Source organism: Embiotoca jacksoni, unplaced genomic scaffold (assembly GCF_022577435.1).
Source record: "Embiotoca jacksoni isolate LCO1_2020_lvr unplaced genomic scaffold, fEmbJac1.0.p SCAF_6, whole genome shotgun sequence".
Classification (NCBI taxonomy): Eukaryota; Metazoa; Chordata; class Actinopteri; family Embiotocidae; genus Embiotoca; species Embiotoca jacksoni.
The window spans coordinates 21732501-21746004 of record NW_027185414.1 but is presented as its reverse complement, the minus strand read 5'-3'; the positions used below and the strand labels follow the sequence as shown (position 1 = coordinate 21746004).

At 42.3% G+C, this 13504-nt stretch overlaps 2 protein-coding genes across 4 annotated transcripts in view; one reads left to right on the top strand and one right to left on the bottom strand.

Moving 5' to 3' along the window:
- Positions 1-10381, top strand: part of dmxl2 (Dmx-like 2) — a 40429-nt gene extending 30048 nt beyond the window's left edge. For 2 of the 3 annotated variants that reach the window (XM_069174092.1, XM_069174090.1), the window contains 15 exons: positions 131-264; positions 360-445; positions 610-811; positions 949-1066; positions 2355-2420; positions 3262-3348; positions 3602-3723; positions 3859-3997; positions 5548-5608; positions 5806-5933; positions 6041-6118; positions 6235-6326; positions 6416-6468; positions 6599-6816; positions 8418-10381. In XM_069174092.1, the coding sequence (XP_069030193.1) occupies positions 131-264; positions 360-445; positions 610-811; positions 949-1066; positions 2355-2420; positions 3262-3348; positions 3602-3723; positions 3859-3997; positions 5548-5608; positions 5806-5933; positions 6041-6118; positions 6235-6326; positions 6416-6468; positions 6599-6816; positions 8418-8627 (1794 nt within the window). In that variant the 3' untranslated portion in view covers positions 8628-10381. The remainder of the gene's footprint in view (positions 1-130; positions 265-359; positions 446-609; positions 812-948; positions 1067-2354; positions 2421-3261; positions 3349-3601; positions 3724-3858; positions 3998-5547; positions 5609-5805; positions 5934-6040; positions 6119-6234; positions 6327-6415; positions 6469-6598; positions 6817-8417) is intronic. The other variant, XM_069174091.1, reaches the window with a different exon arrangement.
- A 64-nt stretch (positions 10382-10445) lies between these two features.
- gldn (gliomedin) overlaps positions 10446-13504 on the bottom strand; it is a 5249-nt gene continuing 2190 nt past the window's right edge. The window contains exons 5-10 of the mRNA XM_069174093.1: positions 13153-13254; positions 12883-12999; positions 12278-12361; positions 12056-12181; positions 11816-11966; positions 10446-11735 (exon numbers count right to left, since the gene is read on the bottom strand). Coding sequence (XP_069030194.1) covers positions 11270-11735; positions 11816-11966; positions 12056-12181; positions 12278-12361; positions 12883-12999; positions 13153-13254 — 1046 coding nt within the window. The 3' untranslated portion in view covers positions 10446-11269. The remainder of the gene's footprint in view (positions 11736-11815; positions 11967-12055; positions 12182-12277; positions 12362-12882; positions 13000-13152; positions 13255-13504) is intronic.

The window sequence follows — 13504 nt, the reverse complement described above, 5'->3', positions numbered from 1 at the left end:
TAAGACTTTGAATGAAGTGACTAATGAATTCTGTGATTCACCGTCTTCAGGTTATTTAAAAGTTATTCCTCGATGTGCGTGTCTCTCTCTCTGCCTGTTTCCTCTCCCATTGTTATTTCCTCCCTCTCAGCCCTTCCTGCCGCTGTCGGACAGCAATGCTCTGTGTGACTCAGACGAAAGCGGCGCTGAGGATGATGAAGATGACGACGACGCCTTCCTTTCTGACACGCAGATAACGGAGCACTTAGACCCCAACTCCTACAGGTTGGGTCCAGCCTCTCTTCTTTTAATGACATCCAGTTTTGAAGCCTGGGCTTCAGATTGTAATGCTTGTGCTTGTCTGTCTGTGGGGTACGTAGCTGGGTTCTGATCCGCCTGGTCATGGTGAAACTGGCCCATCACAATGTGAAGAACTTCATCCCTCTCACTGGCCTCGACTTCACGGGTATACACTCACTTTATTATTAATCCTATGAAGACACACTGAAATATTTTAGAATATGTTTAGAATACATTATAGAATCCACTGATGTAAACAAACACAGATGGACACTGTTGTTGCTGCTGCTGGTACACAGTGTTCAGTATACTGCCTATTTTGTGTCACAGACTTGCCCGTCACTTCCCCTCTTACCAACGCCATATTGAAGACCTTAGAGAATTGGGAGCAGCTCCTGCTGGAGCAAATGAACAAGTTTGACGGCCCACCTCCCAACTACATCAACACTTACCCCACTGACCTCAGCGCAGGCGGTGGCCCTGCCATACTGCGGCACAAGGCCATGCTGGAGGCAGACAACACGCCCTTCAAGTGAGTATTAAATCATAGTGATTTCATTGCATATACGGTTACTGGCATGTTAACACTAGTTATTTAAATACTCTACAGCACAAAGAAGTACAAAGGATGCAAGTACAGCAGATAATACAATTACAATCTTTTACCAGGACGAAGAACACCCTGTCCTTCCCAGTCCGACGTCTGTGGCACTTCTTGGTCAAACAGGAGGTTCTTCAGGAGACATTGATCCGTTACATCTTTACGAAGAAAAGGAAGCAGAGTGAGGTTAGCGACACTTTCATCAATATTTGTTTTCCCCTTGTTTTTGTTCACATCCTCCAACACAATAATTGTCTTGGCCCAAATATGAGACAAAATTGTTTTGGAAATTACATTTTGAAAGTGGATCTGTCTCACATTTAACCACTAGGGCTTAAAACATCAGTTACACAAGCTCAGTTACTGTCACTGAACTTCAGATCCAGAATCAATAATGGAAGAGACATAGTGACTGAATTACATTTTTTAATGTAGGCCATAATAATCATACATAACCATCTGACACCCATAATAATCTTGGTGATTTATGACAAATATGTAGTCAAACAACAGCCATACAGCGTATTTAAAAATAAAAGCAACTAATGTGTATTATTAAAATAGTTTTACTGCAATAACTTAACACTAATGCATTTAACTGTTTTGCTTTCTTTTGAAATGTGACAGGGTTCATTTTTTTAGTCAGACATTATATATTCAAGTCAAATCATTACGTCTATTAATTTTACATGAGTTCTTATTGCACATTATGTCTACAGTAGGTTTCCAATAAGAATGGAAATTGGAAACTACACACTGTCCACATAGTCTTTTCTTTTTTTTCTTACACTACTCGAGGATCATTTATTAAGGCTGAGGTTAAGCAATATGGCTCTAAAATTAGATCACAATGTTTCAGAGTATTTCTTCAAAAATAATAGTCTTCTTTTAAAATGAAACCTTTATTTTGACCATTTGCCTCAGTTAATGACTGTCCAACATTTACCCAGATCTTACCTTGTATATCTAAACGCATCACTTCACTGTCGTACACAGAGAAGTGCTCGGTGAGCATTTATCTCATATTTTTGTTATTGTCATTATCTTGCTTTGACTCCTTGGGCATTTTAATCAAGTACAGGACAGTTTGCTGCCTTCTGTGATGTCTGGAACGCCTTATTATTATGCAATCAGTCTCATCACGGACTGCTAGTGTAGCTGCCAGTCCAAAATTAGAAAAGAAAATATATTTACCATGTGCTTGTTTTCTTACTATCACAGCAGTCTTTGAAAATAGACTTCCCCCGTTTACTTCAACTGTACCAGTCAGATCCACTGTTCATATCTCCATACATGCCTGTAACTCTTTGCTAATGAGTTGGAATGAGTTCAGAGTTATTTACATCAAGATCCTGCCACCCTTCCTCATTTTCTTTTCATTACATGTTTTATTTTTCTGTGTTTGTGCATGTGTTTTGTGTTGTGCCGTGTTGGTGTGTCATGTCTGTATTGCCTCTGTGTGTGTGTTGTGTAGTCTGTAGAGAACCATATGGACCGTATAAACCCACACTGCATAGCAGGAGCTAGCAGTCCCTTTAAGGTAGTATCATTTACTGTACCAGCCCAGGCCCTGGCTCTGTCTCTCCGTCCGTCTGTTGGGAGAGTCACTGCAAAGCCAAGCTTGAAGGAGCAAGTGCGTTAAACAGTAAAAAAAAAAAAAAAAAAAAAAAAAAAAAAAAAAAAAAAAAATATATATATATATATATATATATATATACATACTGTGGAGGAGTTGCACAGGGTTTTGTTTTGAGATAGCACTGCACTGAGTGACGCGCTGCATGTCTCCTCTCCAGCTTGGCCTCGCATTGACTGCTCTGGTCATTTTTCTGGCATAAAATCTACGCAAGCCTCTGAGGCTTAGATCTAACGTCTAATCTTTTTCTTCTCACTGGGACACTGGCATCCACTCACACAACCTCACGCCCTATCCCTTCCAATAACACGAGTCCCTGTGTATCTCACTCCTTTCTCCTCTGTAGCTCGACTGATTCTGCTGGACCCAAAAAGAGAATTGGCACACATAGTAGACCTACTAACTTGCATGCTCACTGTCAGGGCTGTGAGAAGCTTGTGGAGCCTAAATCAATGATTGAAAATGTGGATATTTAATTGTGTACGTCCACGTGTGACATTCTCCTATGATTACTCCCCATTTGAAAGTGGCCGTAAATTATGCTACCTTTATATAAAATGGGAAGGTTTGGCCTTTCGTGCCCTATTCCTCATCAAAGGGAATTCATTTAACATGAACAGTATTTTTGAACAATCGGCTTCTAAGATTTAATCGTCCAAATATTCACTCAGGCACCCCGGAGCCCCCCGACTGCAGCTTTAATGTTTCTTCAGCTTTGATGTGTCTGTTTTCTTGGCTTTTCCAGGTGGAGGCAGATCTGGGCTACCCGGGAGGAAAAGCTAAAATCATTCACAAGGAGTCGGATATCATCATGGCATTTGCCATCAATAAGGTCATTTGTGTTTGTGGGCTTCAAATGATTTCCTTTCTTAGGATGCTTCCTGGAAATAAGCATGTAATTTGCTACCAAGTAAAGTGTAAATAGAGACAGGATTGAATAACACCACAGTTTCCAGGAACATTATTCTAAATTAACAAATACATATCTGTTTATTTTGAGGAATATTAAAGGAAGCTGTTGCCAAGTGCAACCTTGATGTTTTCTCACCTCGTCCCTCTCCTCCCTGCATCCCCTCCCTCTCCAGGCTAACTCCAACGAGATCGTGCTGGCCTCCACTCATGATGTCCAGGAAGTAGATGTGACCACTCTCGTGGCCGTCCAGCCCTTCACCTGGATAGGGGAGGACTTTGATAAGGAGTCCCGCAGGTTAGATTCACATTACAGATTTCTCTGTCCTCAACAAAGCAAATTTAAATCCCACTATCCCCAAACCGCACTCACACTCACCACCTCTAACGATCAGCTGTAAATGATGACATCTGGTTGTGTTTGGTTTTACAGCTCGGACGATATGGACCATCGTTCTTCTCACACCAACATCGCCCAGGCCAGCTCGGTCCCCTTCGCTCCGCCGCAGATGCAGGTCTCTGCATCCATGCCATGGCTCGGTAGCGGTCAGACCAGCATGGGAGCGAGTGTGGTACGAGCTCATTCACTACAAACACACACCGTTGCACACAGACACAACAAAACAAGGCAGTAAAGGGTGTCCAGTTCTCTGTAACGGCCAGTAGGGGGAAACCAAGGTCCGTTGGTGTCTGGTGGTGGAGAGGCACTGGTATGAAGACTCTGCAGTCTGGTTTGTGTTCTCCAAGAGAAATGTCTGATTCAGGATTAAGTTTACTGTTAGTGTTGTATTTTGCAGGCTGTGGTCCCTGCACATTTCCAGGCCAAGTTAGTGTTTTTACTTCTTTTCAATGTCAAGCCCTACAGAGCCACGCCGACTAAACAGCCGGCCTGCTGAGTCTATAGATGCAGATACAGGTGTGTGTGCACAGATAGCTGCAGCTCTCACAGACGGCAACCCAAGGTACAGATCTGCGTCACACTAACACACAGCCAGGGTTCTCCATGTCCCAGCTGTGGTGATACAATGATACAAAGGAAGACAGGACAGAGGGTGTCACAGGTTCAGAGGATTTCAGAAGGGGCTTTCTTTCTAGCGTGCGGGACAATTTCCAGCCATTTTTAGATGGTCAGTGGCTCCTCGTCCTCTGATGTGCAGCTTCTCCTGACACCAACAGTGTGGAAAGAAACTCCGACTGTTTGCAGCTGTGCAGTTTTAAGACCTTCATGTTTCCCTTCAGATTTTGAGAACCGTGGATTTAAAGCTACAGAGATTAGTCTTTGAGTTTACAACAGTGTATTATACAACAGTGAAGAACCTCCACACTCGGTACCAGCTCATTTCCAGCACTGATCCTCATCACTCGGCTATCGAGTCGCCTTGTAAACACAATTTCTTGTGTTTGTTTTTCATACAAAGTGTGATGTGATGTCAGCTCTATGTGATGTAAACATTAGATGAGATTTCAGGAGGGGATTACTGGTATCATCAGAAAGAGTCGACTCTGCTGTTTATTTTGATATTTTGATTTGTGGTTTGTTGTGAAGTGATCAGGACGGATTGAGCCATGAACCAGGAGTGTGGAAGAGGGGGAAGAATTTATGAAATAAAGACATTAAGGTGCAGACATATAATCTGTCCTCCATAAGGATTATTTTGGGATGCCAATCTGTGTCTAGCATCATTACAAAGTTCCAGTGCTATCGTTTCCTGCGATACGTGAATGCAATGAAGTTCTTGAGTTATTCAAGCTACAATATTGGGTTTGGAAATAGATGCAGAGCTGTATGCAGATTTCATGTAACTTTATGATTATTTTTCTTGCCAACACTTTATGGCACAGACAAGCGACTAGCATCGTTGGAGAGGTCAACTCGTGCACTTTCATTTGACATGTGCTTCACTATGGTGCGGTGAATTCTTCCGGAGCTATCAACCGAGGAAACCGAGAGTTAAAACAAGACATATTGCTTAAAATGTAATAGTCATCAGCAGGTATTTATTAATGAACTGATGAGTGGTAAGACCTATTTTCAGGTTTCACACAGGAATGTTTTTTGTTTTTTTTTACCAAAATAATTTGCATTACAAGATAAATGTATGTTTTTTCCTTTGTTTTACAGATTATGAAGAGGAATCTAAATAATGTGAAGAGAATGACATCCCATCCCATTTATCAGTATTGTAAGTGCCTACATTAGAGGCCTGTGTATAACCGGCCATCATCAGTATATATGTTGAGGATCAGCATCTTTCAGTTCATTTCTTCTCATTGCTTTGTGTTTGACTTCCTGCCTTTGCCGTGTGTGTGTGTGTGTGTGTGTGTGTGTGTGTGTGTGTGTGTGTGTGTGTGTGTGTGTGTGTGTGTGTGTGTGTGTCAGACATGACGGGGGCTCAGGACGGCAGTGTGAGAATGTTTGAATGGAACAGGCCTCAGCAGCTCATTTGCTTCAGACAAGCAGGCAACGCCAGAGTCACCCGGCTCTATTTCAACTCCCAGGGCAATAAGGTACACACACACACACACACACACACACACACACACACACACACAGTGACGGCTTTGTTTTGTCTATTTGGTGTGATTGTTCTGATGGCTGTGGATTCTTGCTGCAGTGTGGAGTCGCTGATGGAGAGGGCTTCCTCAGTCTGTGGCAGGTCAACCAGACATCCTCCAACCCCAAACCCTACCTGGTGAGGTCACCTCCCACCCAACTCACCACCCTAACACACACAAAACATGAATCAAATCTAAATCATTCAAATCAACGTGTACTTTTTGTTTTTTCTTGTGCTGTTCCTACTGCCAGAGTTGGCAATGTCACACTAAGACCTGCGGCGATTTTGCCTTCATCACGTCCTCCAGCCTCATCGCCACAGCTGGACAGTCCAATGATAACAGGTCATTATCTGCTCTGAGGGGCACTACAATGGAATTCTGTTTTGTGTTTATCATCAAACTAATGTTATTTTTGCTTTATTTATACATAGAAATGTTTGCCTTTGGGATACTCTGATTTCACCCAGCAATACCATGGTCCATGGTAAGAAATCTCATTTATTCAAACAAACCATTGTTAATGATTGTGCTTCATTTGAAGTTGCTTCAATGATTCATTTTCACAACCACCCCCTCCTCCTCCTCCTGCTCCTCCTGCTCCTTCTCCTCCTCAGCGTTCCCCTGCCATGAAAACGGGGCCACTGTGCTTCAGTATGCTCCGAAACAGCAGCTGCTGATCACTGGAGGCAGGAAGGGCTTTGTGTGTCTGTTCGACATCCGCCAGAGGCAGCTGCTCCACACTTTCCAGGCCCATGACTCAGCCATCAAGGCCCTCGCACTGGATGCCTCCGAGGACTTCTTCGTCACCGGTTCTGCAGAGGGCAACATGAAGGTGACAATTGCTCCATCACTCTCTCTCTCTCTCTCTCTCTCTCTCTCACACACACACACACACACACACACACTCACCACTGACTTCCCAAAACACTTAAAACTTTTACGGATATACTTTGTGTGCTGAGGATTCGTGTTTTATTTTAAGTACACTTCTCACACAATTCATAGTGTAGCTGTGAAGTTGTTTTGGAGTGAGACTTCAGCTTTAGTTTAAATGACGTATAGAGCTCATGCAGGATCATTGCAATATGTATTACAGACCCAAGTCAACATCCTATTATTGCTCCTAATGTTATCAAATGTATACACGATACAAAGATTTTTAGCACTAAAAGTAAAGTGAGGATTCCTTAAAAAAAAAATGCAATAAATAGTTTTTATTCATTAGTCAACTTCAGACAAAGTGTATTAAAAAGGAAGAAAACTAATCCAAATAAATATTTGGTGTGACTCTTGGTGGGAATCTTATAAAGGCAAACAATTTCCAAGGTTTTAACTTACCACAGTTCTTTGGATGGAAGCTGCTCAGTTGCTTCTTGTCTCCTCATGTAGTCCTAAATCTTATCTCATTGTAGGCGAATTTAATTTTGCAAAACAGGGCTTGCCAATACAGATACAAAAAATAGAAATGGATTTTATATGACGGAGTTATGTTTGATTAAAACTTTTTTTTTTTATAAATGTGCAGATTATATTTGCAGATAATTGATTGGTTGATCAAATAAGAAATAGCACGAGTCCTGAAAACCCAAGTTTATGTCTTCATCACATTTGAGAAACTGTAACCAGAAAATGTGTAAATATTTGCTTGGAAATGACACAGCTGGTTGCCTGGCAACCTAACAGTGACAACAAGACTCCCTGCCAAGAAATAGTCTGACACCTTTATTTGCCATTTTTACTCTTCCTAACATGTAATCATAATATCGTAACATGCTTGTTATGGAGACATGTGTCTGCCTGACCAGTAATTAAATGGTGTTTAACAAAGAGTAGAAATATAAATAAGTTATGAAGTTATGTAAAAAGTTATTTTAACACCATTTTCAGAGAGTTACAGCACTCGAGCTCAGTTAAGAACTTGACAGTGGAAAGCTCCACATGGTAAACTTCATAAATAAGAACAGACTCCATACAAATATGGACATAGTCTCCCAGTCTGAAGTGAAGCATATGCAGTGCCTTGAAGTGTAATACTACTGAGAGCCTCCAGGGGTTGGCTCCAAAAAAAAAAAAACAGCACCAATAGACTCCCATTCAAAAAGTGTCAACTTCTCACATAAAATACAAAGTCAATTGATTTCTTCTACAAGTAATTATTGTATAAATTTCAAAGTTCACTCTGTCTGATCAGTGTTCTGGTGGTCCATTATAAAATAATTCTAATAATAATTAGATATTAGGCCTCAAAGAGAGGTATGTTTGGGGACATAGTCTAGTTGGGCGGGTGTACTGTCCTTTGGTTTTCAGTCCGATCCTCTCGCCGAAATATGGTCGGTTCTGGCTCCAAAAAACCAAGACGGCATAAATGCCAGACGGGTTGGAAATGGAAAAGGAAGAAACTTAAGAGCTTCTCTGTTCCCTGTCAATCTCCAGGTGTGGAAGTTATCCGGCCACGGGCTCATGCACTCCTTTAGCACCGAGCATGCGAAGCAGTCCATCTTCCGCAACATCGGCGCCGGTGTGATGCAGGTGGAGACGCGGCCCGGAAACCGCATCTTCACCTGTGGAGCGGACGGCACCCTGAAGATGAGGGTCCTCCCCGATCGCTACAACATCCCCAGCAGCTTCGTTGACGTCCTGTAACGCCTACTTCCACCTCGGTGGGTCCAAAGAGGAAAGAGACAGAAAGAAAAATCACAAAAGCTTACGTAACACTCGCTAGGCATTAATAGTATCACAGATGGGGGGGAAGAGTTAAGTCAAAAGATCACCATGCTTTTGGCATCGTTCAGAGCGTGCGGTGTTCATGGGTTTGCCGTTGATGTAAATCACATCCAGAATGAAAAAAAAAAAACGGAGCTGCAAACACTTTTTTTTCCCCCCCAAAAGGCTGAAAGCAAAGTTACAAGCAAAAGGTATCATACTTGATTTTAAGGCTAGATTTATTGTAATTTTATTGAAGAATCTCTACTCTTAGAGTGTGTCCATAGGGAAGCTATGCATGTCCTGTTCTCGTTACGCGGTGCAATCACAGGTCTATTGATAGTGCTCTGTAAAAGTGCTCAAGCAAAAATTTTAAAAGTGTGTAACTGTCGTCATTTTGTGCCCACAGCTGAAATCTCTTAGCATCTACTGTAACCAGCACTGTGGTTTGTTATTAAGTCAGTGGTTTCCAGTGTGAATCGAGTTTTTGGAATCTGCATTTTGTTTCAATGGTTTTGCCCCCCCCCCCCCCTCCTCCCCCCACCTTTTTGCCCAGCTTTTTCTCAGCCCTTATGGAAGAGTTGATGGTGCATTGTTCCTAATCGTGACACCTTCCCCCACCCCTCCCCCACCCCACCCCCCACTATTCCCTTATTTCACTGGCTGCCCATCACTCACTCAGGCCTCTCGTGCTTTGGTCTCGCCCCCGGCCCGGTTCGGCCCTCGAGTGTGCGTTCACTCTGCTGTGTCTGCCATCTGTGCGCCTGCCCGCCCACCTGCCCTCAAATGCCTGTTTGTGAGGCAGACTCACTGCTCGAACATTCCTGTTTGGACGATGATGTGTTTTACTCCTGTGACTGTGATTTCAGTGTTTCCATCCGTCTGGTCCCAAAGCTAAACTCCCACCCAGAGCAGAAACACAAAGATTCACTTCTGGTTTTTGCACAAGAAAATCTTAAACTTTGAGGGTTTTTTTTTTTATTAATTTTATTATTTAAATTATTTCTATGTTTGTGTTTGTTTGGTTGACTATTCCTTTGTAACACTATTTAACTTATTGCCTTTTATTTTAGGAATGTAAGGGGTTTTACTGTATCTGACTGGGAGATGTGCAACACAGTCTACTGTATGTAAGTGTGTTTTACCTCGCTAGTTGTTTTTACTGTTTCATCCGTGAGGAATAGATATTTGCACTCAAATTCTGGAGACACTAAAAATTTATTTCGGATAAATAGGTTATTGAAGAAGAAACTGTTATATACAAATGAATGTCTGGCTTTATTTGGCCTCGTAGTAAAACGTTTGAAATAGTTTTAATATATAAATTATATAAATATATGAACTACTACAACAGCTTGTACAAACATAAAAGCATTTCTTTATTTTTGGTTTGTATCATACCAGTTGGATTAGTTGTAACTTTTGTTTAGTGTATGTATGGTATTTATTAAAGAGATTTGTGTTTCTCTCCCTCTTTCTGCCCACTATGTGTACTGTATGTATCGTAAGTGTTTTACCAATGGTCCTACTGGTGTCTGGTGTGTATGTGTGTGTGTGTGTGCATGTAATAATGCAAAAGAAGCCAATATCGTGGGTAGACGCTTACTGGGGCACTTGAGCCTGAAGATGTGTGAGAGAACAGGTCATGGTCAGTTTTACCTTTGTAAAGTGAATAAATTCTTTTTATTTCATCAGGCTGATTTGGCGCTGTTTTTATTTTCTTGATTATATTTATTTTCTGTCAAGAGGAATAAACGCTGAGGGGTAACGCTGCTTTATTACAAAGGAAGGTGGGCTGTCTGTATGTACAGAAAAAAGGAAGGGGAACATGTACATCTGTATAAAAATACATTAAAGGTCATGCAAATACACTAAATGGAGCAACAACGCAACACGAACGGCCACAAAAGTTCAATTACAGGTTCAAATTGTATACATTTTCAACTGATAAAAAATGATACGTTTTCACACTGTTAGTAACTCTAAAATATATTATATCATATATCCATTACAAACCGAATATAAATACAGCCATATTCATGTTTGACAATATCCCAATAATAATTAGCCAAAAACGGATTTTTATCAACCAATAAAGAATTCACAGGAAAAAAAAGACTAACACGTACGTCCAACCCGCAATCACATCGTGACTTGTAATACACCCAACATGCCACTAGAGGACAGTGTATCAATGTCACAGATTAGCCTCGCCTCGGCTGGAAAAAGCATGTTACGATTCGTATACTAAACCATGTAATTAGGATTTGGCACAAAAAATACCTGGTTAGGAAAATATTTCTTTAGAGAAATCCATGTTTTTCTGGAGGACTGGAACCCTGGTCTCTTGGGTAAAATTGGCCCCACTGACACGCTGACCTCTAGGGGACTGGAGGATGTATTACACCCTTTAGTGTGATACGAGGCTGATCTGTCATTCTTGAAAACCTAAATATGGCCATTTTCCAGAGGTGGAGTGAATCGCTGGTAGTCAGCTGGCATTTCGCCCTCTATGTAACATAATAATCATGTCTGCATGTTGTCTGTCATGTTCAGGCATGTTTTTTTTTTTTTGGTTTTTTTTAATCATCAGAGATGAAGTGGACCACGTAGAGCTTGACGTAGCCGTGGTCCCACACGTACAGGTGTCTGTCCTTCGGGCTGTATGAGAGCATGGCCAGCACTCCACCGGGAGACCTCAGGTCAAAGGTCATATTGACCGGTTTTCCCTTCAGCAGGTCAAAAGCGAAGGTGACTCTGGTGTCCTTGGTGTCGGTGACGTACAGGACTCCGCAGGCGATGAAGGCGTTGCCGGCCTTGGTGCGGGGGTAGGTGGTGTTAATGTAGGACGTGACGGAGAAGGTCTTCTGGTCCAGCTCGGCCACCATGATGCTCTCGTCCGCACTGGAGGCAAAGATCAGCCACAAGCCGTTCTCATCCGCTGCCAGTTTGAAGTAGGTCTTGGAGTTGTGGAGCAGGTAGGCGAGGTTGTGGTGCAAAGCGTTGCCGATGGCGAGAGTTTGAAGCTTCTTGGTGTGGAGATCAAATCTGTGAACGGATGAGCAGAAAGTTGTTAGCTGGAGGAAACTGAGCACATTAAAGGACAGCAAAGCATCACGTCATCTTACCTTCCGATGCTAGAGGTGCCGGCGATGTGATAATAGAAGGAGCCGTTGTGAACGGTGTGGCCGCAGCCTTGGTAGAACTTTCTAACGTCTACTTTGTCAAAGCTGTTGTTCTGGAAGTTGCCGATGCTTTTAAACTCCTTCACCACCCGACCTGGAGGAGAACGAGGGAAATGGTCACTGCTAAAAAAAAAAAAAGCAGTGTACCGTAGAGCTTAATAGACAGTTTTGTAACCAACCTACCAGAAAAGTGCTCTGCCACCCATATTCGCTCATCATTCAGCTGAGCAGTGTCTTTCATCCATGTGCCGAATGTGCTCTCCATCTTTGTCACGTTCCTGGGGTTGATCAGAGACTTGATCAGGCACTCTGAGGGAGAACAAAACCACCAGTTGGTCAGATGTTCACTTCCACAGCGCATATTCAACATGTAGACACATATTTCTGAGTAGGCCGTGAACGCACCGCTCTTCTTCGCGGGTTTCTCGTGTACTTTCACAGCCTCCTTCACCGGCGAGGTTTCATCATTTGGAATCGCGTGTAGCAAACCTGTTAGAAACAATTTAATCCTATTAAATCCACGGTGTTCACCCATAAGACAAAACAATCTCTCCGCCAGGTCCATTAGTTTTAAATCGTATCACACAATCGCCTCACTTTTTATGGACAGTCTCATCCATGTGCTCCCAAAACATCTTGAGCGTTTACAGTTATTCTGGAATGGTTGACACCGGCTCACTGGGCCTCATTCACCAACCGTTCTTAAGAAGAAATATATTCTTCAAAACCACTTGTGCAGTTTTTACGGGGATTCTGGCATTCGCCAATTTTTTCTTATTCAGGATCTTTTCTTGAGTAACAACTAAACTATGCACACTGGAGAGCACCCTTTCACACGTTTGAGTGCTGACATGTTTGTCCACAATGCAGCAATCTATAATGATATTCTTTACAATTCACAATTTTTATAAATATTTTCATTACTTTAAAAAGCCTTTTGATTTTTTTTTTTGGGCAACACTACACTAGCACTCAAAAGGCAGACAACAGATTTGTTCTCTCTCTCTCACCCATTGTATGAGCTGCTTGAAGGTGAGCTCTGTGGTGCCTTGTTCTGGGGGGGCCCTGAGGTCCAGATGGACCAGGCGGGCCCATGGGCCCAGGAGGTCCTGGTGGACCAGGAGGACCTGTTCAAAGAAGACAGAACAACATGTAAACCTTCTCTATACAAAGGTATTCTGAGGATATATCAGGTCTCAACATTTTAACAGGTATTTTCCATTTCTCCACATCTTGTATCACTTTGATTCAGCTGTTTAACTGAGTAAAGCGCCTCTTGCCCTCAATAATGACATCATTGGATGGTTGGCTCTTCTCTCCAGGTGGACCGGGCTCTCCTCGCTCTCCTTTTTCCCCAGGTTCTCCTGTCTCACCTGGCGGCCCTGTGGAGGACATCATGCAAGATAAAGTAGGTAAACGACTGTATTCATGAGTTATTCCATTGACTTGCTCGTGTGAATCATTGCGTCCGGAGAGTCAGGAGAGAATTTTCTCGTTCAATCAACTGAAGCCCAAAACCACAAAGAGGAATAAAATGAACTGAGAATGTGAAAGAAAGGCAGCTGTTTCAACCTCCATGGTCATTCATGAATTAAAAGTAGAATCCAATATGAATAAAATCTGTTTCATCAT